This window comes from Clinocottus analis, unplaced genomic scaffold (assembly GCF_023055335.1).
Source record: "Clinocottus analis isolate CAN_PGR_092001 unplaced genomic scaffold, fCliAna1.0.p SCAF_10, whole genome shotgun sequence".
In the NCBI taxonomy this organism is placed as follows: Eukaryota; Metazoa; Chordata; class Actinopteri; order Perciformes; family Cottidae; genus Clinocottus; species Clinocottus analis.
Window position 1 is genome coordinate 7,045,914 of NW_027175821.1, and position 24,563 is coordinate 7,070,476.

At 40.4% G+C, this 24,563-nt stretch overlaps 3 protein-coding genes across 6 annotated transcripts; 1 reads left to right on the forward strand and 2 right to left on the reverse strand.

The window, feature by feature from the left end:
- The first annotated feature begins 2,573 nt into the window (after positions 1-2,573).
- On the forward strand, positions 2,574-4,827 carry vma21 (vacuolar ATPase assembly factor VMA21). Its single transcript, XM_068581197.1, has 3 exons — positions 2,574-2,753; positions 3,040-3,149; positions 3,924-4,827. The coding sequence occupies exons 1-3, from the start codon at positions 2,698-2,700 to the stop codon at positions 4,064-4,066; spliced, it is 309 nt and encodes a 102-aa protein (XP_068437298.1). The 5' UTR covers positions 2,574-2,697; the 3' UTR covers positions 4,067-4,827.
- Positions 4,828-10,179: 5,352 nt separating this feature from the next.
- Positions 10,180-13,211, reverse strand: LOC137794069 (gap junction alpha-3 protein-like). The gene is made up of 2 exons (XM_068590665.1): positions 12,968-13,211; positions 10,180-12,119 (listed from the first exon to the last, which is right to left on the reverse strand). Exon 2 carries the CDS (start codon positions 12,093-12,095, stop codon positions 11,013-11,015), a length of 1,083 nt encoding a protein of 360 aa, XP_068446766.1. The 5' UTR covers positions 12,096-12,119; positions 12,968-13,211; the 3' UTR covers positions 10,180-11,012.
- Positions 13,212-15,255: 2,044 nt separating this feature from the next.
- gjb1b (gap junction protein beta 1b) lies at positions 15,256-24,329 on the reverse strand. Of its 4 annotated transcripts, none has more exons than XM_068584915.1 (9): positions 24,011-24,329; positions 23,775-23,910; positions 21,922-23,089; positions 21,613-21,743; positions 21,300-21,463; positions 20,124-20,278; positions 19,796-19,881; positions 19,597-19,668; positions 15,256-16,705 (listed from the first exon to the last, which is right to left on the reverse strand). In XM_068584915.1, the coding sequence occupies exons 1-9, from the start codon at positions 24,140-24,142 to the stop codon at positions 15,864-15,866; spliced, it is 2,886 nt and encodes a 961-aa protein (XP_068441016.1). In that variant the 5' UTR covers positions 24,143-24,329; the 3' UTR covers positions 15,256-15,863. The 4 variants fall into 4 exon arrangements, with proteins under 4 accessions (XP_068441016.1, XP_068441007.1, XP_068441035.1 ...); XM_068584906.1 differs by having other exon boundaries at positions 21,613-21,746; XM_068584934.1 differs by lacking the exons at positions 19,597-19,668; positions 19,796-19,881; positions 20,124-20,278; ... (3 more) ...; positions 23,775-23,910; positions 24,011-24,329 and adding an exon at positions 17,590-17,708.
- Positions 24,330-24,563: the final 234 nt, after the last annotated feature.

Below are 24,563 nucleotides of genomic sequence, written 5' to 3' on the forward strand. Positions count from 1 at the left end.
TTTGACAGTGACCTCACTTTGTCATGATACCAGCGATGGAATAACAGATGTGCTCATACTTTTACGTCTATGTAAAAGTAGGAACACATCTGCAAAAATATTTATTTACAAGTAAGAGTCAGCTACAGTGCCCTAACCAATAAAAGTACTCAATCCACTGATTAATGTCACCTGAATAATGTTTGTAATGATTTTGTATTATATAATACATTAGTTAGCTTGGCTCTTTCCAAATGAGATGAAGTCCACTAGAACTTTAAAGCGGACTTACATGCTGTATCTTGTTTGATTTATCCAGAGAACAACTGAAGTGTAAACATGACATATTGATATTTTACAGAGGGTTATGGTTGCCATGCAATTGGTCTTGACCGAGCAATATTCTGGAGAAGAATAACAAACAAAATAAAATGTGTTAATTAGTGAGCTTGAGACATGCTGCTTGGAGAAGCCCAGGCTAAATGTCTTCTTGCTAAGCTAAGCACCATGTTCAGCATACAAACACGAGAGCGGGAACAATCTTCTTATCAAATTCTCAGCAATAATGTTAATTTGCATGTTTCTTAAAATATCACACTTTTCCTTTAACAGTGCAATGTCTTTTTTTAGTTTAGAAAACAAGTCCTGATATATCTGGAAACACTAACTATTAAATAAATGCTATAGATAAATGGATGAACTCTACAATATTTTTAATTGTTTGAGTAATACCTACACTTACGAATGTTAATAACAACCTTCTTACTTTTAGCAGCAGTTGTAAAGGCAGCGACTGTGTCAAAGCCAAGAATAGAATGGAACTATTTTTAAAGTGTTTTCTATTTGTACTCTACTTGGAATGGAAACTTTCTTTCTATTTAGTTTCAACACGTTGTCACTGTCGCTATGGTCAAAACAACAGGTGTGTTGTGGCGTGTGAGGTGCCTCGTCTTTGACATAGAGCACTGATGACACATGGAACGAAAAAGGCGTCGCTTGAGAGGTCCAGTCAAAGAGAGCCATGGGAAATACTTGTGGAAGGTCAGAGGTCAATCTCGTTGAGGAAGGACTACTCAGTACTGTGTTGAACATGTACTAAAAGAACCTTTGGCCAGATATAAACAGTTATTCCACTGAGAATGCAACTTTTGTCAGGCTTTAATTTTAGATGCAGTTTTATTACATTTTATAATCCCACCATGACGGGGTGAACATGGCTTTTGTGGTTCATGGTTTATTCCCAAAGCTCACAGCAATAAACTTTTTAATTATTTTTTGTTTTGCATTTGTTTCCAGAGGAAATAAAAGTCCAGTGTCTTGGGAAAATAACTTTGATCTGAGAAAATTAGAAATGACCTGTTTATGAAAAAGGTCATTTAGAATTTATTTTAGTTTATTTTAGAATTATTCTCATCTTTAATGTTTTTTCATAACTTTTTGAAATGAGATGTTTTTCTGTACAATCACACAATTGTACAATGTGCCTTGGCTTTACAAAAAGGTGTTTCATTTGAATCAATCAATCATTTGTTTTCAATACAGTTTTGTGAAGTACATTTTGTATGTATAGTGTTCATCTGATCTATCAATAAATATTGTCACACATTTAAAATAAGAATTGATATTGTTCACTGTAAAAATGCACATGAAGTTCATTTTTAGATTTAGAATTTCCAGATCTGCATACATTGTTTTTTTTAAGTACAGTTATGTTTTATGTTCCTCAGAATAATATCAGCAGGCCTAATACTAATAATAGGTCAAATAACTGTGCCTTTAATGTGATATTGATATTGACAGAGTGTCCTGTGTTGGGTTATTAATTGGGAGTGAAATTGCCACAGAAAGTGAAATGATTATTTTCAACAGACATCAGTGGATTATTCTTAATGGTTCTGACTGGTTCCCTTTGAGAGGCTTTTCAAATGAAATGTGTTTTGGGGAACCTGCTGGGCGTGGGACCGGAGAGAACAAAGCCCACTGGAGCAGAAAGTACCACTCCTTGACATGTACAGCAGCAAGACTTCAACTAGAAACACAGGGGCAGGGCATGACACGCAATGTATATAGTCGGCACGAAATGGACAAAATGGTTCTCTGCGATTAAACAATTGGTCCGGTGTTTAATTATTCAGGACGGTGCACACGCACATGAGACAATACATCCATAAATGACCCTTGAATAATGAATTTGCAAGTTGACAACCGTTCTTTTTTGTAGTTTGGTTACTAAAACGGGAACAAAAAAACATGTTTCAACAGTTGAAAAAGCTCAATAAGATGTGTTTGACTTAATAATGGCGATGAATGTACAGCTGCTGACTGGAGCATATAATTCATTTCCACTCACAAACTGTGAAAACATGGTAGGTAATGAATAAGACAAAATATATGAAAATCTTACATATGTACTGTAAGCAAAATACATATTGCTTGAGAGTTGATGCATAATTCCATATTTTGAAAAAAACAACAACATTTTTGCCAATAAATCTGCTGTATTTCTGCAGGACATAATAGGTTAAATCCGCATGGCTTCAACGCCAAGTCTGGTCGCGCGAGACTAACTTGTCACGTGACGACCACATGACCCTATGCGGAAGCAGAGATTTGAGCTACAGTGAAAATACAACACAAACGGGGCAAACGTTAGCATTAATAGGTTATATTTTCTCCGTTTCGTTTCATTTTTTAACCTCGTGTCCGATCAGCCCAGCAATGGACGGACCTGTCGGAGCAGCTTCGGACGCCGGACCTTCGGCTTATTACAGAGGGTAAGGACACAGTAATGCACTTTAAACCAACAGCCAACGAGCTAACCTAGCTGGCTAGCATCTTAGCTTAGCCCCTCTGTCTGCGAAGTGACGTCTGTTTTAAATAAACACCCAGTGCTGCTCGAGTTTGAGCAACATTTTACAAAATACGTGTATTTTCAGTGGCTTAAACACGACACGAAGACGCCTAACATCGGTGTGTTCAGCTCACGACCCGCTGCTTCCTGACAGCAGGGTCGCTGTCTTGTTTCATGTGTGCTGACTGACTGAACTTGTGCTCCTGCAGAAATGAAAGCTCGCTGGTGTCAGCCCTCAAGACGCTGTTGTTCTTCACCATCCTGATGGTGACGCTGCCCATTGGGCTCTACTTTGCGACGAAGGCGTATCTCTTTGAGGGTGAGTTTCGCACCACTGGATTGTTTGTGTCAGCCCCCTGACCTTTATCTTGTTCCACTGATTAGATGAAAGGATACTGGACCGCAAACTGCCCTCATCACTTGGCTCCAGGTCTTATGTTTGTTCCAAATTCAAAAAACGACCCACAGTCTGACTGATGCAGGACAATACATATATTGATATTGGAGTTTAAAAACAATACTGTCTACAAATTATGTAAAATTCTCTTTCCTCGTTTCCTATCATACCTCTATTCGTTACGGCCTTAATGCCCTAAAGTACGAATAACAGCCAATAATATAGCCAATTTATTGGCTTCAATAGTAACCGTAAATCAAATAAATAGTTTGCATTATTCATAACTGTGTTGTTGTTGATGCAAACTGTCATCAGAACATACACACTCTAAGACGTTCATGTGCAGAACATTATTACCTGAATATTGACTTATTTAATTTTAATTATTTTTAACCATACATAATCTAACTGGACAAGAGTGTATTTGTGGCAAATTACAAAATGTGTATCCAAGTCTGACAGCATTCCAATCCATTGGTTTATAACCTTGCAATCTTACAATGGTCTAGTAAAACTGTAGATATTAAAGTGTACCTAACACACGGCATAATCGGGATAGAAAACTTTGTTTAATCTCAAGATAATCATATCGCTCATTCATACTCTTATTTTTCTAATAGCTGTTAAATCAAGTTGATGTCGACACGTTTGGCACTGTAATGCAGCTGTTAATTGTTCTCCACCTCTTTTTTCCAGGTTCAATGAAGATGTCAAGCTCCGACAGCTACTTCTATGCAGCCATCGTTGCAGTGCTCGCTGTGCATGTTGTTTTGGCTTTGTTTGTTTACGTGGCCTGGAACGAAGGCACAACACCCAAAGGGAAGGGCAAACACGATTGAGGCGTGTTCTTATCAGCTCGTAAGACTGGAGGAGATGGGCAGATGCTGGCATGGATCCGCAGGCCCCCCGACCCCAAAACCACCAGGGTCTCCAGCACTAAACAAAGTACCATCAATACCAACCAGACAGTTAAGGGATCTGGTTGCGTTTGGCTTTAACACAAGGTTAAAGCATGAAACTACTGTATTATTTCCTGGCTTGGCGGAAAGGACGGCCCCTATTTTTAGGAGGCGTTGTTATAAGCTGCCATTTGGCTAAAAGCTACAAGTCCCTCCACAGTTAAAATTTTGTTGTGTAGGAAAACATCTTGGGTTTTGGATGACGCGTGTTCACAGACACACACACACACACACACACACACACTCTCTGTATGTGCTTGTAATGTTTATGTGTAAAGAATCTTTAGTTCAAAATTATCTACATCCATTCTGTGAGAATTTGTAGAGCGGAATTCATAATTCTGTTCTCAAATTTCAGTTATTATCTGCATACATTTCTTTAAAATAACTCATGTCAATATAAACTCAGAAGATGCTTAACTTTTCGTGCTGTATTTTGTAGCAAAAGATGTCATTACGTCCTGTCCACAATTATCAATGTGTGTAATGTAGCTCAGTGACATTTTGTAACTTTGAATCAGAAAACTATTGCAAGATCAGTTTGTATTCCAGGATGCTCTCAGTGAAGTCGTGTGATGCAGATGGAAAGGTTCACTTGCTCAAATAAACTTGAAAATATAATTATATAGTTTCAAAAGTTACATATTATCAAAGCTTTTCTGCTTTTTTGATAAGTCACTCACACAATGTAGATTTAGAATTTTTTAAACGTGTCAAATTGTGCATGGAAATGTTTAAACGTTTGTTACTATTGATATTCTCATCTAGGAATACATTATTGTGATTATTGTTAGATGCTGCAAGACGTTAATGCCGCCATTCAAGCGTGCGGGACGAGTGTCCAGACCATTCCTGGAAATAGGAGAGCTGTAATTTTTCTGAAAATTGGTTTCTGAGTGTTTCAAATGTTCAGCATCAGTTTTATTAGTTTAGACAACCGTTTTAATTTGCAGCCCACGATACTCCTATTTCTGTAACAATATAAATTGCCTAAATGCATTAACGTTGCTCTTATAAACTGAATTATATAATTTTAGGAGGCCTAAATATGTAACATAGGCTTATAATGTCATATCAGATTACTCAATGATTTAACGATTTGTGGATATATTTTGATAGTTTCTCCGGTGGCTAATTAACCCTTTTGGTCTATAACCCATTTAATTATAGCATTCCAATAACTGAAATGATTCTGGATCATATTATTGTCCACACGCCATCCAAATCAGAGTCCAAAACTGTTTATCGCCAATATGTTTGGCACAAAATAAATTTGACTTGGTGAATGGTGCGTGACTCAAAACACAGTGCAATAATATAAGACATAATTAAAAATGGGAAAATAGGAAAGATACCCACACTATGCCAGCATGGTGTAAATTATGCATATTGGAGAATGTGTGCCAATGCTTCACTACTAAAATCAGAAAAGAGCGCAGCCGTCCCTGTCCAGTAAGATCGTCCCCCTCTCAGGGGACAACATAGGGACTGATTAAGTATAGATGAATGGCTTGAACACAATATAAGCGGTGTGTGCGATTCTTTTTAGGCAAAGTCTGAATATTCCCAGAACTGGAAGTGGGTGCAGGATCCCAATTACAGAGAAATGGGTCAGTTGATTTTTCCTAAAAACTGAACGAAAATGAAATAATTTATCAGCACAAATATCCACTTTTTATTTCATACACCACCATATGTTTGTTTGAATGTGTGCACCATGGTTCAGCTGGAAAGGAATGAGGCTCAAAACTTGGTGGGAATCACTAGAAGCCCCACGATGCAATATTATCACGTTTCATAAGTCACGCTGCCATCTTATTGGGGTTGTTAGCATTTTGCCATATGCTCAGTATTGTGATAGTATTGCGCATTATATTATGATTCATTTGACCATATTTGATTCATATCTTTTTTTATCTAATAAGACAAAGTTTCCACTCGGTTACTTCAACTGTTTTTTTTCAGCATAACAGGGTTCATTAGTTTGTCACATTTTTTAGCATTTTTATCTTTCGTGGACAACACAAATCTTTTTAGTGCAGTTTTAGACCCCGAAAAGTTATTAAATGTAAATCCACTTTTAGTCGTCAATGTTTGTCATAACGTTTTCTTTCAATTATTTTTTCATTTTTGTATTCTTGTGTTAAATATTCTTTTTCAGCAGATTATATTGAATATTTCAGTCGATCTATTCTCGCCAAAACAATGATCCTTTTGGATTACTCAAATCTATTACACATAAGATTTGATATTATTATTATCTGATGAAAAATGATGAAAAACACAGCTGGAATACACAATACACAATATGTTTGTTGGGATGGGCATTTTAAGCTAAACTACTGTTGCATCCTTCTTCAAAGAGACCAACATAATCTTAGTCTGACCAGCTTCATGACAATCCCATTTACTTTACATGAGTGCAAAAAAAAAACTCAGCACCATCTAATAGACTGATAAGCAATTGTTACCAAAAGGTTTCATTTGTATTTGCAATGTTAATTAATCAATATTGGTTTCTATAATAAAAGATTACTTGGCAGCCGTTTATCTATACAATATTGACACCCAACATATATAATAATGCTGTGTGAACATTTTCCCCACCTCGGCCTTGGGAACTACGGAAGACTCTTTGTCATTTTTAATCATAAACATCATGCAATTTTCCACTTTTTTTCCAACTTCAGGCTCATGCCGCCACCTTCCTTACTGAAGTGTGTAGAACATGGATCCAGTCTGTGATACAGTGCATCCGGAAAGCATTCACAGCGCTTCACTTTTTACACATTTTTGTTATGTTACTGCCTCATTCCAAAGTGGATTAAGTTACAGTGTCAACTATACATATAAGTATTAGTTCTATAAAAGGCTTTCGCTGTATGCTTTTAGTTTGAACTGTCAGTTGTGTCTTTTATATGCCTCTCAGTGGTAGGTATGCAGCGTCAATGGAGGACATCTGGGAAGAAGAGGAACATTATTCAGGCGGAGAACACGTCTTCTATGTGCTGAAGCTCTGAGGGAGGATGTGCTTTCATATTGAAATGTTGAATTCAGTGGCTTGAGTTTAGGAATGAACTTGAAAACTCCGAAGAATGTCAGCTTTATGTTCAACCTAATCCTAAATCAAAGCTTCACTTGAAAACAGACAGTATTTGTATGCACGTTAAGTCTCTGCGTGCCCCTCTTTGTCATAGATTTATTATAGGTTTATTATAGTGTTCATCCCAGAAGCAAATTCATCCGTCACTGCGGCGCCATGTCTGGCATGCAATAACAACACAATGCTACGGGGAGAAATGTTGAAATTGATTTCCTGATTCATCCTTTTTCAAAGCACAATTCACATGGAGACATTTCATGGTTATCCAGATTTTTTTTTTATCAAGCCTGACATAGTTCAGTGAGAATAAAGTCTGCTGAGACGAAAGCTCTTCAGCAACCTTACTGACTTCTGCAACATAATATAAAGAAAAGAACAGCGCCGCCGAGCCATAATGACGCTTTTTTTGCCTCAGAAACCATTTTGCATCCGAATTCAGTTCATCTCCCTCTGATTTTCAACAAACTCTCCAGCTCATATATTGTATTTGTTGTTGTTGGCGCCGTGCAGTCAGCGCTGAGTTTAGCTCGGCTGGTGTTGGTGATGAGGTGACAGGCCTGCGAGCAATGGAGCTGATTCAGTCAGCAAACACCAGAGGCCTCGCTTGCCTTATGGCTGATATTTCGAAAGCCTGACAAAGTTGCTGCAAGGGCAGGCTTCGCTTTTAGCTCTTTGTCATTTATCACACATTAGCATGTTGGGTGTATGGTGTGAGTGTGATACAAATAAAAATAGGCCAAAGAGTGCTGAACTTACTTGAGTCCGGCATTAAATAAACACAGGACTTGGAGGTGTTTATTTCGTGGGCCCCTCCTTATCCTAAAATGCATTTCCTATTCAGTACAGACTCTTTGAATGAATGTTTGAAGTGAAGAACAAAATAGACAGATATCCAGCAACGCATTATAATACATGTTCACTTGTACGTACTGAGTTATTTACCAGTATCTGCACACCATGGATGTCTTTTGCCCAGCAGATGGCGTGCGCAGCAGCAGACACAGCCTCAGATGCTCCGGCTAGCCGGTGTTTAAGTACAAGTGAAGAGAGAGGGCAGTAGAGCACTGTGCTACAACTCGGAGAAGATGATGGGAAGCCTCGCACTACAGGGAACATTCATATCCAACAGTACACATAACCAGGACGGTGCTTTATTGTAATAGTCTGTGTTGGTATTTCTCATGTAACTCTGCTCAGGTGCTTTTACTGGATTCAGCACTGAAGAAACAACTTCCTCAAATGTTAAATATCTTTTACAGCGTACATTTGAAAAGTATAGACGTGCAGCGTATCATTGTTGTCCAGGTTCTTCGTGGAGATCTGCAGAGTTTAAAAGTGTCCTCAGTCTGGACTCTCGGCTACAATAAATAACCCTGTATATTTAAATATAGCTTTAGTTAAGCCACAGATACTATACAATCATAACTGATGTTTAGATTTCAAATTGTGTTTTTATGCTACCGCTGAATTAAATTTTGCATTTGTATATTTTTCTTTGTTTACCACAATCTGTGTTGCGCATCAGAGTTTTTAATGTAAGTGAAAGGTAATTGAAGGGCTCTCTGATGAGGCAAGCTGAACATGTTGCATTTAGAGTTATGTGAGTATTATTTTCCTCATAGTATACATAATGCAATTTGCTTGGCTTTGTGAAAATGATTCATTCAATAAGATATTTAGGTTTACATAAGGGAACACATTTGAAAACATTTGTATAATGACACAATGAATTTAACCAGTTCTAAAGTGTTAACCAACTTTATTGTATATTGGGAAGAGAACTTTCAGACTTCTCTAAGTCACAGGGAGGATACAAAGAAAACTGATATATTGAAAACAGAGTGTGCAGCCGCTCTCCCTCCAAACTGCATTGAGATCACCATTCTTGTGGAGTTGAGTGTCAGAGGTGAGGATGCTGCTATTAATTTCACTTGCAGAGCTACGTAATCAAAAAGCCACCATTAATCAAAATCATGGCACTTTTTATAAAAAAAACAAAACTACCTCATGTCATCTAATGCTAACATATCACGTACTTTCATCGTGTGATTCAGTCAAAATAGAAACCTTTTATATCACGACGCTCGGATGCAACGACGATTCCAAATGCTGGCCAGACACTAAAAGGATTTGATTTCAAAGTGCTGGATATCCGGCTTTGCTCATGACTCATATCAATTCATCTGTCAACATTGTATAACCCACTTTTCAAAGATGATCACTTTATTACATGTCGACATGATTGAGTATGTTTTAAAATAACTTTCGGTAACCATCGTGTTTTAATCTCGTTTGTTAAATGAGATGTGACATTTTAAGAATTATAGAGGATTCTGGTTTTCTGGCACCACAACACACTAAAGTACGGAATAGTATGGCCAGACTACACTCGCAAATTCAGCTGAAGGAGTCATTTATTTCATCAGAAATGGTACTTTTTAGTTTGAATACAAGTTCGGTAAAAATGCTATTTGTTCTTCTGTCGACACGTTGAAGCAGTGACAGAAAATGATGAATGTACGAGTCACGAGGTGTCAGACCGCTTCCTCGGCATGAGCATGCGATGTCATTCATTTCAAGGTTTCCATACCAGCGGTGCCTGTGTGAGGCGCTTTCCCGGCACACGAGTGTGTAAGAAGACATGTTTGTTCCCGCTCAAGCACGTCAGTTGTGAACAGGTTGAAATGTTTGTGGGTGGATATGATGACTCAAAGTACACCTGGTCGATTCTAATCAGAGATCCAGTGTTTCAAAAAAAAGATTCAGATGCGTGAGGTGGTCTGGTTTATGAGAAAAATGAAAGAAGAGTTGCAACGTGTGTGCCAGTGAAATGAGTCGCCATTTTAAAGATTTAAGATTACAAACGCTTCCTTTGCAAATTTAAGACAGATTTATTTCAAGCAATTTCACAAATATGGTTGTCACCAAGTGCTTTACAGATAACAAACACAGATATAAACACGGATGAACATAACAATGTGCTTACAATGATCTACTTGCAGCTGTCGCAATAAAAAGAGGCAGTACAAATGTGAGAACTCCTGAGACCAGTGCAACTTATTTCGAGGCGCCTCCTGGAATTAGGTAGAGCATTTCTAGTGTCCAACGTGTCGTCAGGTATTGCACAACGTTTCACTTCAAGTCTAGGCAAGTGAACTATGCTTAGGAGGTGACCTCAAAACAGTTAAAGGAAGTTCAATTGAACTATTTGCCCTTTCTGATTTCCACGAATGAGGTTGAGCTAAAGTTTCTGTCCCGGATTCTGTTCACAAAGTTTGGAAACTTTATACGCAGAAGTGACAGCTCATTCACATTCATACCAAACCTGAGCAGACTGTGTCTTTCTGTCTATTCGTTTGTATTTCCTGGGTGCTAATAGTAAGCGGGGAAGACTTTGACTGAAAATAAGGGGTCAGAAAATGTGTGCCGCATTCCATTAATGCTACCGTCTAACGTGAAATCCAATTAAGTTTTTCAAAAAGGAAACCAGAACTTCCTCGACAAAGTTGAAGCTCATTCGATACGCGGCTCCCGGCCTACAGTCTTACTGTACAACTGCAGCGTCTCTGTGTGCCCTGTGAATGTCACTCCCCTCTGAGTTGGAATGAGTCAAACTTGTGCCGTCTTAAAGAGGGGAGAAAGTTCAACATATATGCATGCGTCCAAACGACATATGATCCCCTCACAGCAATTTAAGACACCCTCAGAGAAACATAAGACCCCTTATATCTGCAGATCGTCTATTCTAGTCTTGTTGTTGCTGTGTTTGGCACTGCGGCCCGTCCTGGCCTGCGTAGGTGACCCAGGGGCCGATCCCTCTCCCTTCGTTCCTTTCAGGTCACATTCCTCTGGCTTGCTGCTGCTCCTTTCCACCTCCAAGTTGTCTTTATTCTGTTTGTAGGCCGCCTTGCTGTGGTAAGGGTGGAAGGACGAGTCTGCGCCCTCAGACAGAGGGGAGAGGTTGTAGCCGGGCACAGGCGGGTAGGCCGGCCGCACTTGGTGGAAGTAGTCGTCGTAGCTCGGCGCGTATGGCACCGCGGCCTCTTTGGGCTCGTCGGGGAGACTGGCGGGGCGCCGATGGCGTCTCCTGAAGGTGATGCCCTGGCGACACTTGGTGAAGCCCAGGTGGTAGATCTCTATGAGGTTGAGGAGCAGGGACACGCTCGCCACTCCCAGCATGAAGATGATGAAGATGGTTTTCTCTGTGGGACGTGATATGTAGCAGTTCACCACATTGGGGCAGGGCGACCTGTCACATGTGTACATGGGCTTCAGCTCAAAGCCGTACAAGAGATACTGAGCCACGATGAAACCCACTTCAAACAGGGTTTTAAAGACCACGTTGAATACATATGTGCGCAGGAGCTCCCCCTGCAGGCGCACCCGACCCTTCTCGTCCCTCACCAGAGCCTTCCTGTGCTTCCCACTCACAATGAGGGCATGCTTGTCTGAGAGTTGGGCAAGTTCCCTCTGCTTGTCCTTCTCTTTGTGCTTTTCCTCCATCCGCACCAGGTGGACGATGTGACCCAGGTAGATCAACGTGGGCGTGGACACAAAGATGATCTGCAGCACCCAGAAGCGGACGTGGGAGATGGGGAAAGTGATGTCGTAGCACACGTTCTCACAACCCGGCTGCTTGGTGTCGCAGGTGAAGCCCGACAGCTCGTCGCCCCACACCTTCTCGGTCGCGGCACTCAGGATCAGGATGCGGAAGATGAACAGGACGGTGAGCCACACCTTCCCCACCACAGTGGAGTGCTCCTGGGCTTTTTCCAGAAGCTTTCCCAGCAGGTTCCAGTCCCCCATGGCTGTGTGAGCTCAGATCTGGGACTGGAGACACATAAAAAAAAAAGGTCAAAAAATAGTTCCTCAGTTCGATTTGTGACTCGTGTAATAATACTCATCCAGTGGGTAAAGTCGGCTTGAGTGTCGCTGATGAACTAAAACTTCTCACGAAACTCAACAGAGCTCAGACTAAAGGAGTCTCTGAGGAGCCAAGCTGCTAACTGAGAGGACAACTGGGGGACCGAGCAGGTAGTTGCCTTTTACGTTTTACACGTGGACACGGACAGGATTATATTTACTTTAGGAGGGTATATTTGGCAGGTGTAGACAGGGGGAAGTCATGGTGCTGTGGCTCCTGGCCTGCATGGTTGGGCCACAGCAACATGATCCACACACACAAGGTGAAATCAAACACCAGGCAGTGGAAGTGCGAACTATAGAAACATGAGTCATATCTGTATCATCAGCTCCTGTAACACATAATTTCATATGTATATATAGTCTTCCTTCTGACGGCTGTACCGTACAGGAGCAGGACAGCACATTCAGCACTTTTCCTATGCTGCGAGGATTCATTTATTCTGATGACTGCGGGAATGTGGCAGGTGAAATGTTTTGGGTTGTAATTATAAACAAATATCAATATCAATTTCAATATCAAACCGCTCGGACTGAAATCCCCAATGACAAAATATAATATTGATGGACGTTAGAAGAAAAAAAAAAACAGATATGTTTTAGGTCAGAACATTGTGTTCACACAAAAGACAATAAACAAGAGCCTTCCACCCCGAGTCAGGCGTCTGAACTTTAACTGAGGGAAGTATCACAATCAACAAAGGTTTTACTTCACAAACACTCACAGAGAAGTCACATTTTCTGGATAAACCCACCTTTGTCAGCTTATGCATCCCCTGCAGTGAAGCCCTCCGCGTCTCTGAGGGTCCATGAGGCCGCCTGCTTCGCTGACGGGCCTCAGTGCAAAGCTGATCTTTGGGCCCCCGGCGATGCCCTTGAATGGACAGGAAAAGTAGACTTCTGCTGGAAACAACCTCCGTTCCACACCGACAAGCCCGCCGACTCAGTCTTGTGTCTCCAAACACAAGTCGGGGCAGGAATCAGGATCCGGGCCTCGGGGGTCTCCCGCTGACCACAACACACATTAACCTGCTGGACACACTCCCAACCACGTCCGGCCTGCCCTCCCTCCAGCACCCCCTCCCCACTGCGGTTATATTTGGCACAGGGTCCACTCTCTAATGTAAACGGCTGAAGCCCCTCTCCTCGCTGGTTGCAGAGAGTGACGGGGCAGCTGGCCAATGACGCTGTCCGCTCGGTCTGTCTGGCCACAAGTGGTCTAAATATAGCGCGCGGGTCTCTACTATCATGGGGGGCATGATTTGGAGATGAGTAGCCATTTGCATCCTCAAGTTACAAAGAAGTGACAGGAGGAGGGGGGGGGGGTTCTGTTTCAACCTATCAGTAATGAGATGAGCCTCAGGATCTGAGGATTAAAATGGAAAACACTTTTTATGTTAGGTTACTGTCATTTAACAGATGTGACTGTTTTATCCATTTTGTTCATCATTTTTGAAATAACTTCAAATAAAGTCAAATTATCAGGCACTTTATTTCAGTATATTACATAATATACACAGTTTCAACCCTAATTATCCATTATCTGGGTTGTTTACCAGGGTGTAAATTAATTTCTGTACATTGAGGCATGAATATCAACATCAAGGTTTTTGTATGCACTAGAATGTGTATAACTGTATAAGATACCAGCGTGTGGGACATTTACAGGAACAGAGATACTGAATAGTATTATACAGGGTAATACTGAGGAGGTCAACCTTAAACATTTTTCATAGACAAAACACAATCACCTCAAACAGAAGCTGAGTAGTAAGTAGCAGTACTTACAGTTGAATACAAAGACATATAAAGACATATGTACAGTACTGAGATTCTGCGTGCTTTAGTGAAATAATCTCTCTCTCAACCATTCTGACACTGTCCGAAGTTAGATAATCATTAAAGCTGCAGCGGTAATGTTGACAAGAATTTAACATTTTGTTTTTGTCTTTATCGTTTGCTTGTGGTTACATTTTAAGTCACATTTCATTCATTTGTTTCAATTTTAATCAATTTTTTGTTAGTTTTCATAATCCTGTCATGGATTTTTCTGAAGGTTATTTCTCCTGCCTGATGTGCTACTAATTTACCATACATAATTAATATAATCTAGAACAGTGGTTCTCAAATCGGAGTACGTGAGATTTAAAAAATAAATAAAAATAAATTTGCATCCATTAAAAACTTTTTTTAAAATTATATATCTATTTTAAATGATATATTTAAGGGATAGTCAATCAAATATAAGTGTACGCCTATGAAGATAAAATATTCTGTTAAATCAGACACTAAAGGCACAGCATGTGTATTACATACTGTTTCTTTTTTTACATATAAAAAGTAATTATGTTGTAAGTTATACAAGTGTTTTAACTGCATCATTCAGGCAGAAGAGCATCATCATTATCTTATATTATTATTTTATTTATAAATGCGGAGCAGATGTTGTCAGGGTGAGTAAACAGTTTCTTGACCTCAAAAAAAATGTTGTTTTTGAAAGGCTAACACGAAATATATGGACAGAAGCATCATATTTCTTTCATGTTGTGAATTTGGGGTCATTGAAAAATGTTAGGATCACACAAGTCTGTGAAAACCCTGAAGTCGCCACTAGTTACGGTAAAATGAACAGATTTCCTCATTTCTGTTGGCCATATTACTTTAGATTCACGTTGTTATAACATAGTCATGCCATGAAAGGAGCAAAACGAATACCGACATCAACATCTCCGTCACCTTAACACTGTACAGCTGTCTGCCTCACAAAGTCAAACAACTAAAACTGTCTGATAAAATCTAACGTACCATGCTGGCTTTAAGGGCATTTACTCACATAACTGCACTTTGCACTTCCTTGCTTTGACTCAGTCTGGAGTTAAATGTGGAACATATTACCATGGTGGCTTTCTATCCAGCATTTTAATCTCTATTGTATTATTTGCGGCTTTAAAGGACCACACTGGTGTTTTTTTGCACATTTTTGCTGAATCATCAGAAATCATGCATACTCCTACTGAGCATATTCTAAAAAGCAGAATTTAAAAAAAAATTGTGTTCATGTTTTTGTGCCTTCCTGTCAAAGCTACATTATTGATGCGTGACAAAGCAACTAAAAAGACAACTGACACTGGATGCGAACGTCTGATGGTCATCTAACAACCACATTCTCTCCCAAATAGACACCTATAACGCCAAATAAAACAAATACAATCTTTTTTAAGTCAATGTTTGCCGTAGGAGCATGATTTCCAAACACCATAAGTTGTAAATACAACCGTGTCGGACTCTGTAGGACGAGAACAAATCTATAGTTTGAGCCGTATTATCACGGGCTTCTTCAGCTCAAGATACTTTGCACCTCAGCAAGTTGCTTCTCTCACTGAAAACCATGAAAATGAGCCTAAAATGAAGTCAACATGGTCTAAAACATGCAACAACCCCTGACATGGATCTAACAGCAAGAACCACTCAGTCAGGTCGACCGAGAACAAAGAAAAGAACGATGAATCAATAAGCAATGGACTGAATGACATATAAATAGATGGTTTAGCTGTGTACGTACAGAATAAGTGACATTAATGCGGAGCGGCACGATCCATGGACAGGTGGGACTGCAGTGATTACTTGAAAGGAAACAGGAGAGGCAGAGTTTCAGAAAGCAGAACACCTTTCATCCTTCTCAGTTGGGCTCTTTTTGGTCACAGTGAACATAGACTTGAGCGACTGGTCTGCAATCAGCTGATTGATTTCATTTTGTCTATAATTAGACAATCTTTGACTTATCCAAGGTCCTTTGGACTCTTCCTCGGGGCCTCGAAAGCACCGTTTACAGGCCCTGCCTATGAGGTACACCACCTCAGCCAGGTTCAGCAACACACACAACCCGGACACTGTCAGCATGAACACGGTGAATATGGTCTTTTCTGTCGGTCTGGAGACAAAACAGTCTACCGTGTTGGGGCACGGGTACGAGTCACACTTCACCAAGCGCACCATCTTAAAGCCCGGATAGAGCAGGTAGAAAATGTACAGAAAAGCCACCTCGAAGACGATTCTGAAGATGATGCTGATCATGTACGTCCACCACAACGCGCCGGTGATCTGAAACTTCTGGTTCTTGATGCGCTCCAGCTCCTTGGGACTGCTGCGGCCCGTCCTCTTCAGGATCTTCTTGTCGATGTGGCGCCGGTGGGCCACATGCATGGCCACCAGCAGGGCCGGGGTGGAGACCAGGATGAGCTGCAGCGCCCACAGGCGGATGTGCGAGATGGGGAAGAACTGGTCGTAACAGACGCTGTTGCAGCCGGGCTGCTGGGTGTTGCAGATGAAGCCGGACTTCTCATCTCCCCAAACGCTCTCAGCGGCGACCACCAGGACCAGGATGCGGAAGATGAAGATGACGGAGAGCCAAACGCGCCCGATGCCGGTCGAGTGCCTGTTTACGCCGCTGATCACGGCATAAAAGGAACCCCAGTTCATTTTCGACTCCAGGTCTGCAAAAAGAATAGAGGTTACATCTTGATTAAAGGTTACATGGATGACGGCGAAGCTACATCTCTCGCTTAAGGTCCACTGTTCAAACCAAATTAGAATGCACATCAACATTTAAGAAAACTTTCTCAAAATGTCTCTCAGGAAAAACGTAATTACCCAAAACATGCACTTTTAAGCCCCTCGCATTTAGCAAAAATATTATTTGTTCAAGCGAGTTAGTCGTCTCCAACAACTTGGTCATTTAGTAAAAAGTCTAAGTGTTGCAACAGTAGTTCTTAGAAGTTTACCAGGCTCAGCCAGCGGTGCAAGCGGCGTAAGCAGCGCCGGGTCCGAAGATGACCATCTTGAGCTGTGGACCGAGCATCCAGCTGGCAGAGTGAGGAACAGCGGAAAAGAATTGGCCAGCAGCAAGTTGGCCGTATAAGAGCAGGGGTGACGGCCCGCCATCGCGCTCCGTCACAAGACGCAACCGAACGAAGCCAATTACGAAACATTGGGCGCGCCACGTGATTCGCTCTCGCTGTATTAATACTGTACTCCCAAACTGACCTACAGCCCAGTTGCAGACAGACTGACAAACTGCCAGCACATTTCTCCAAGGAACAAGGAAGACATCCATCTCATTATGAGATTTTCTTTTTGGTTTTTTTTAAGACAACTGAGAGACCTCTATTGTTTGTAAGAAAGGCGACAGAATTCACCAGAATAAATACTTGACATGATCACACTTGAAAAGCTAATTCATTCAAATATTACTATAAATAGTAATAACATATTTGTCGAATCAAGACAATAGGGCATGTCAGCAATCACACACAAAAATCTGGCCTCATTGCACACCGAGTGTTAGTATAAAACAGAATTGAATGAGAGGACAGTTTACCTTCAGCTGTGGTGGTACACAAAAATGTGTACAGAGAAGAGATGAATTAAAATATTGTGTTTTTCTTCGCAAGCCAGAAGGCTGGATTGAGAACCATGCATTTAGAAAATGCTAATCATTCCTCCGCCACGAGCCAGTGCCCTGCACCGTAGCAGTCATATGCTCCGATATAAACCATTTACATACAATGGTGGCCTTTATCGGGCTGCAACAAGACTCTTTAGAATTCGGATCAAACGCCTCGATTTCCACCCACCCCGAGCAAAAGGAGGAATCTGTGTGGACACAAAAGACCTCGGCCTGTCACATTATTTATTGTGCTTGGCCGGGCCGGGAAGAGAAGGAAGCTTTGACCTGACGCTGTCATTCAGAGCACTCACCAGGTTCGCAGATTCATCCAAAACATACATATGCAAAAAAAAACAATTAAGTAGAAAATGAAAGAAAGTCTTAAAGACACAATCATTTATACACATGCTTTAATTAAACCAGTCTTCTCTTGTGTTCAAGCTGATTTTTCTCACAACCATATCTCAAATGTAAACGCTGCTATACTGTAGGAAATATATTGTCATTATAACCATTAAACTAAAATAACTTTGAATCTTCATGATAACCCATTAACTTGACTAAAACTACTTATGAGTTGCATTTTTCTATTGATTTGATATCCTCTTGTGGGCATATGCACACATTGTCTTGATGAATATCCAGTCATTAAAGCTTAATTTGCAGTCATAACTTCGACTTCCGCTATAAAACACACAAGCTCATAAATGATCTATGATCGAGCGCCTGAACAAACATTTTGCTATTATCAACTGACAGTGCACATTTAGTTCTGGTAAAACTCCTCCCTATAACAGTAAAAACAATAATTTACAGTAGCAACAAACAATGTGTTCATTTGTCATGTACTATCAGATGATCTTCAGCAGTTCACTATGCAATGAGCCTTTCTGCGTCATTTGTGACAGATGTCGTGGGCGGGTTTGGGTGGCCTGGTAATTCTTTGAATGAACTAAACCTCATTTATAATTTCTTCTATGGAATATACAATAATCTACAATACAGAAACGAAGCACACACACACATACACGTGTAGATACCAGTTTTATTATGAAAGTAAAGACGCATATGTACACAGTAAATTCTAGACAGAGCTGCCATTGAACAATAATTGAATTTTAACGAAGGCAACATGGCTCTGGTGATGATTATTATAAATGAAAAATTAAATACCAGACCTGCTGTGTGTGGCACACAGACAATCCAGAGCCACTTAGTAGAGGGCAGGTAATTAAACTGAACTGGCACCGTCTAGTGGCCGGAAAAAAAACAGGATTTGAGACGTACTCTCAGGTAAATAAAGAAAAAAAAGAACAGAAAGGAAAATGTTCTCAATAAAACCATTTAACTATTACAATTAGGTATTTATGCCCCGACACAAACATGCATTTTTAAAAAGCCCCAAAAATATTTTGTTTCACACTTTTCTATCAATGCTTCAAAGACAATGTTCAACACAAATGTATGTAAGAATGATACAGATATTCTTTAGTAGCAATGAGGTTATAACAAACATTAGCTTTACACTCACAATGACTAGACATAGCTTTGATTTTAAGAATTGCAATGTAAGAAAACGTAAGAAAAAAAATACACAAGAAAGCCGATACATGTACTTTCCAATCAATGCATTAAGGCCTAATGCAATGTTCATTTATATTACAATTTATTTAAATATCCTTGATTTGTACTGCAAATCACAGCATGTCACTGTGTAACCTGAAAGTCCACCGTGTGTTTACCTGTGCACAGTTGGTCAACGGGTTGATTTATCTCTAATTTAAGACTTTAAATGTCTGTGTTTGGCTTTGTGTGTTTCATGGCAGGTCTGTCATTTGTATTTTCATTTGATACGGTTCACTGACTGTCAAGGTGTGACAGACAAAATTACATAAACAAAAACTAGAAACATTCCCTACTCTCTTAATTACTTCTTACTTTGAGTATAGCATGAGATGAGGTATTTCTCCCACTCGGACTCCTGTTTCTTCAGATTAAGTTGATTTCTGCCTAAAAAAGAAAAAGACAAGATTTGGAGGGAAAATGAGTGCTGTTCTGGTCATACACAGGCTACACCACGGCCTACTGAAGATGCACAATTTGGGGTAAACAATTTCAAAACTGTAACTCAACTTACTTTTTTTAATGAGACCAACATTCTTCAGTTTGCTATGTTTGGCGTGTCCGTTCTGGGCCAGTCTCAAAGACAGTGATGCACCTCTCCTGCAATTTAGATAAAACCATCGTACGTTTAAGATATTGGTTCATAATGGCCATGACACCATCCAGTATACACACATTTTACGGCCAACTTAAGCATATATTCAGTCCCTGTACTACTACTAAATGCAACAAAACATGTAATATGTACAATGTTAGCAAGTAAAATAGACACAAAGGGGCATACTTGCTTTTACTTCTAAATGTAGAATTTACAGTGAACCGAGTGCTTCCTAATTAAGTACCTCATAGCGCCGAGCTTTCCCTTTTCCAGGAATAGCTCGACTGTAACTTTGGGCCCCTGCGGGTAAAGTCTGGCATAGAGCGTTCTGTTGTGCACCATTGCTTTGAACCAGCCCACTGCCTCCTCTGACCAATCACTCCCATTCACAGGCGTCACCTAGGGGGAAGGAAACAGACAATAAATACCGTGAACTGAGATAATTTATTTCCTTTGCCCAATAGATAAGGCTGTGACTAATCATGTGGACAACTGCCAACACTGTAAACAAGTCTAGGCTCTCACAGCAGAGCACACTATTTGAACCATTTTCACTGATGCAAAGCTGAGAGGGATAATCTGCATTATTGTAATAATAGTGTGTTAATATTCATATTAATTACGGCTGGACAAAGTTTAAATAATGAATAAAAAACTAGTGTATTGCACACTTTTATTTTAAAGTAATGTTATCAGAACAATATAACAGGTTTTCTGGAGCAACAGCAAGTTAACAACACTATCTAAATCAGTTTGCATTTTTTTATGAACAGGTACCAGAAGAAACATTTGTCTTTCATCAGGGAACAACATAAACAGTCTGTTTATAGTATGGGTCCCTGTTAGGGACAAGCCACTCTTTCGTTTGTCCATGTTCAAATAGTTTTGTTTTTTTTACTATTTTATTCCATTTGTAAATTTCTATTTTTGTGTTTTACTGTCTAATTTTTAAATTGTGTTTTTATTACTGTTCTGTTTACTTATATTACTTGATCTGTGAATAAGGGCTGCTGTAATACTGTAATTTCCCCACAGAGGGACTAATAAAGGACTATCTAATCTAATGTCATCAATATAAACTGTGTAAGTAACTCAATGTGTTCTAAAGTTAGAAACGGTTTATCAATTAATGTGGTGGTTTTTGTTGCATGTTTATTGTCAATTTGTTTACTAAAGCAAGTCATTAATTAAAGGAGCACACCTTTTTTTTTATAGCTCTAACCTCATCATTTGCTTTCAAAGTGAACCGAGACTGTAATATTTAAAAGTAAATGCATCAATGTCAGTTTTTTTTTTTTTTTTTTAAATCATGCAGCTCTAGTCGGAAAATATCTTTTATGTAACCTTCACAACGCTGGTTGTACTCTAGATACATGTGAAAAAAGATGGAGCCAAATATTATGAGTAGGGAACCACTTACATTTACCAGCGAGACCCCTACAGCCTGCAGCGGTAGGACGGACATTTCTGGGGTCAGCTCTTTGATGTTCAACAGTGACAGGCAGGCTTTGTCACCGTAGTCCAGCTTCATCACCTCCACCTTGATGGATGTCCCACTGCCAGCACCATCAGTGGCATTATTGTCTGACATCCAAAAGGCAGAGAGCGTAGCACGGTTAAGCAAAAAACAATCCAGGAAGAAATTCAAGTGGCGGCAGGCAAGCAAAGTGACACTGCTACCATCTAGAGGTATGCATTTGCTAAACCATTCTAGTACACAAAATTGGACGCACCTCGACTAACACCGCATATCTTCGTCACCTGAGCCCTGCACCATTGTTCTTGCTTAGGGAACCAACCTATTACTTTAGTTCCAATGTCTGGAATGCAGCTCTGCTCGGCATATGAACTACTGGCTTTCCAGCTGCTGCAAATGAGGAAAAAAAATAATGACAACCAGAAACGTGGATTATTAAAAAAAAGAAAAGCAGCAATGAACAAAAAAGCAGAAGTGGCTTTATACATTCTGTTCATGTGATCAGGGTGTCAGTGAGGGTTAAGAAGAGCAGACAAGAGATTAGAATCCATGCTGTATGACTTACTCTGTGAATAGGGCCTGCAGCGCCACGATGGAGTCTGCGTGTTGTATGTAAAAGTTGCCTGGGTTGACAATATGAGACACGACAACTTCAGTCTCTTCAAACTTCCGGTTCTGGAACTCTGGAATGGTTATGCAGCTCGTCGCTGGCCTTTTTGCATCAGCCGATTGGCTCGCATGTTCAGGTTCTGTGCATTGCAGAGCTTGGGTTTTACACTGGATGTTAAGACAGGTTTCCTCTTGAGGCGTGTTATTTGGGCAGTCTTTATTATCCAAGGGGTGAGCTTCAGTTTTTCCATGACCCACCTCTGTGAAGATGTCTCCAAAATCCCACAATTCAGTCTTTGTTGCAATCACACAAGTGTATGTCAGAGAGCCACTCGATTCCATTCGTTTTACTCTAAAGACGGAGGCTTGGTTTTCAATGTCTGCACACAATGTTTTCGGAGCTAGTGCATTGATCAGATCATCAGTCACAACTTGTCTGTATTGGTGGCTTTGTGTTTTGATGGTATGCTCCTGTGGCAAACTTGAAGTGCACATACTCTTACTCCACTCCATGACAGTGACCTCTAGTGCACCCATGTTTTTAGCTTTTGCTTTGAGGAAGTTAAGCAGCTGAGAGGACGTTTGTTTTTGGTGTTGCACCTGGACAACTTCCTCACATCCCCAGCTCATTAGTGGTGTTATTATCATTGGTTTAGGGTTACTGATCTCTGGGAATAGAGCTGGTATGGGAGGCAGTAGTAGTGGTGGTGGTGGCCTCTCTGGGTTAGTCTCGGGTCTCTCAATAATCGCAGGTGGAAGAATTACAGCATCTGATGGGTGTTTCTCTTCAAAAATAACAGAATGTTCTTTTTCTTCAGCCTGTAAGTGAGGGGATGAGCTCAAAGTCACAACGGCGCTATTGTAGCTGGACGAGATGCTGCATAACATGTCGTCCTGCTGGACCGCTGCAGGCTGGGAGATGGGAAAACATTTAAACGGCTGTTGGGACAGCGTGGCTCCAAGCACCTGGACTGCTTTGGCTATGGAGCTCGCCATGAGCATGTTCTTCAACATAGGCCCATACTTGAGAACATTGGTCATTAGGATTTTTTTGTCTCCAAGTGGCTGAAGTTGATTTGCTTTCACTTCATGTTTGACAGTAGGCTGGACACAAACGTGTGGCTCTGTAAAGATGAGAAAAGCAGAGAAGAGTTTTGTTAAATGAAGCTGCAATGGAAATCATTTCCTAAATCACACACTGAATACTTCAGTAATGCTAATGGAAGATAAGGAATTTCTATCACATAGGTTTTTTTTTACATTCGACTACAGGTTTATTAATCAACTGGATTGATGGTAAATGCACCTTTTAAATCACATACTGGTTCACAAAAAAAACAACAACAAAGCAACATTCTTATACAGAAACAAGTCTTGCTTCCCTATGTTTTGGAGACGGACGATTGAAGCAATTGGTCTTTCAGTGCTAGATCAAACTGACGTTACATACAGATATGCAGCAACATACAATCTTGCACCCCCCAAATGCAAAACCATTAAATCTTTAACTGGATACATCCATGGCACTCACCACTGCATTCTTTATCAAAAGTGGGTTTGCCTTCTCGTTCCATTAGAACGAAAAGGCTTCTTTAGAAATTGTCACTTAATGAATTTAGTTTAATTTATATAGCCCAAAATCACATATACAAAATTTCGTTAAAATTCTAATAATTTAAGCTGTGACTTAATAAATTGACCCATCATTGTATTCTTTTCTTAAATTGTATTACTTCAATTCTGATGAATGCAAATTGTCACAGTAGCAGCAAAAATTGTAGGATTAACCTGGATGAATTCTTGATTTACCGACTGCCAGGTCTTTGAATAGGGCAGAGAGCTTGTCAATGGCTTGATGTTTTGTATCCAGACCCTGAACCAGATCACTGAAGACACCATCAGTGGGGAAAGGTGAAGACAAGAAACCTTTAACATCTTCATAGGCCTGAGGGAAAAGTGAAATTAGTGATTTTGGAAGAAAAACCAAGTTAAATTTGTAATTAGTTTAACACATTGCTGGCCATCATTAACCATCATTAACTTACCTTGTTGGTGAGGTTAAGAAGTTCTTGCTCAAGTGCATTCCGGGCAGTCTCGAGCATAAAGAGCCTGAGAGTTAACTGCACTTTCTGTGTGATCGTGGCGGGCGGGTGGACGGCCTGCTGATGCGGAGCCATGGTGGTCGGCCGTTAGCTCGTTAATGAGCTAGCTCGTCGTGCAGCTGATGTTAGCAAGGTTCACGATGGCAATGGAGTTGTTAGCTATCTCAGCTATTACCAGTTTTGACAGCAATCTTTGTTCCCCGCGTTTGATTTTTGGCCCCTGGGTTTCATCTTCCTCTCGTCCTCGGGGGTTTCTAACTCCAGCCGTGGTTGTCAGTGAAACTTGTCCCGCTCCTTCTTCAGCCTCCGACAGACATCGACGCGTCAGCAGCCGCCATGTTGCAAACAAGTTAAGTGAGAGCAGTTTAAATTCACGTTAAAGCCCCACGTTAGTAGTTGCATTTAAAGGAAAGGTGTGGTCTGACGTTAATGTTGGAGGGCGTCCTAATCTGTTCATAACTATTCTCTGTTACTGTTGATTTATTATTTTTGATTT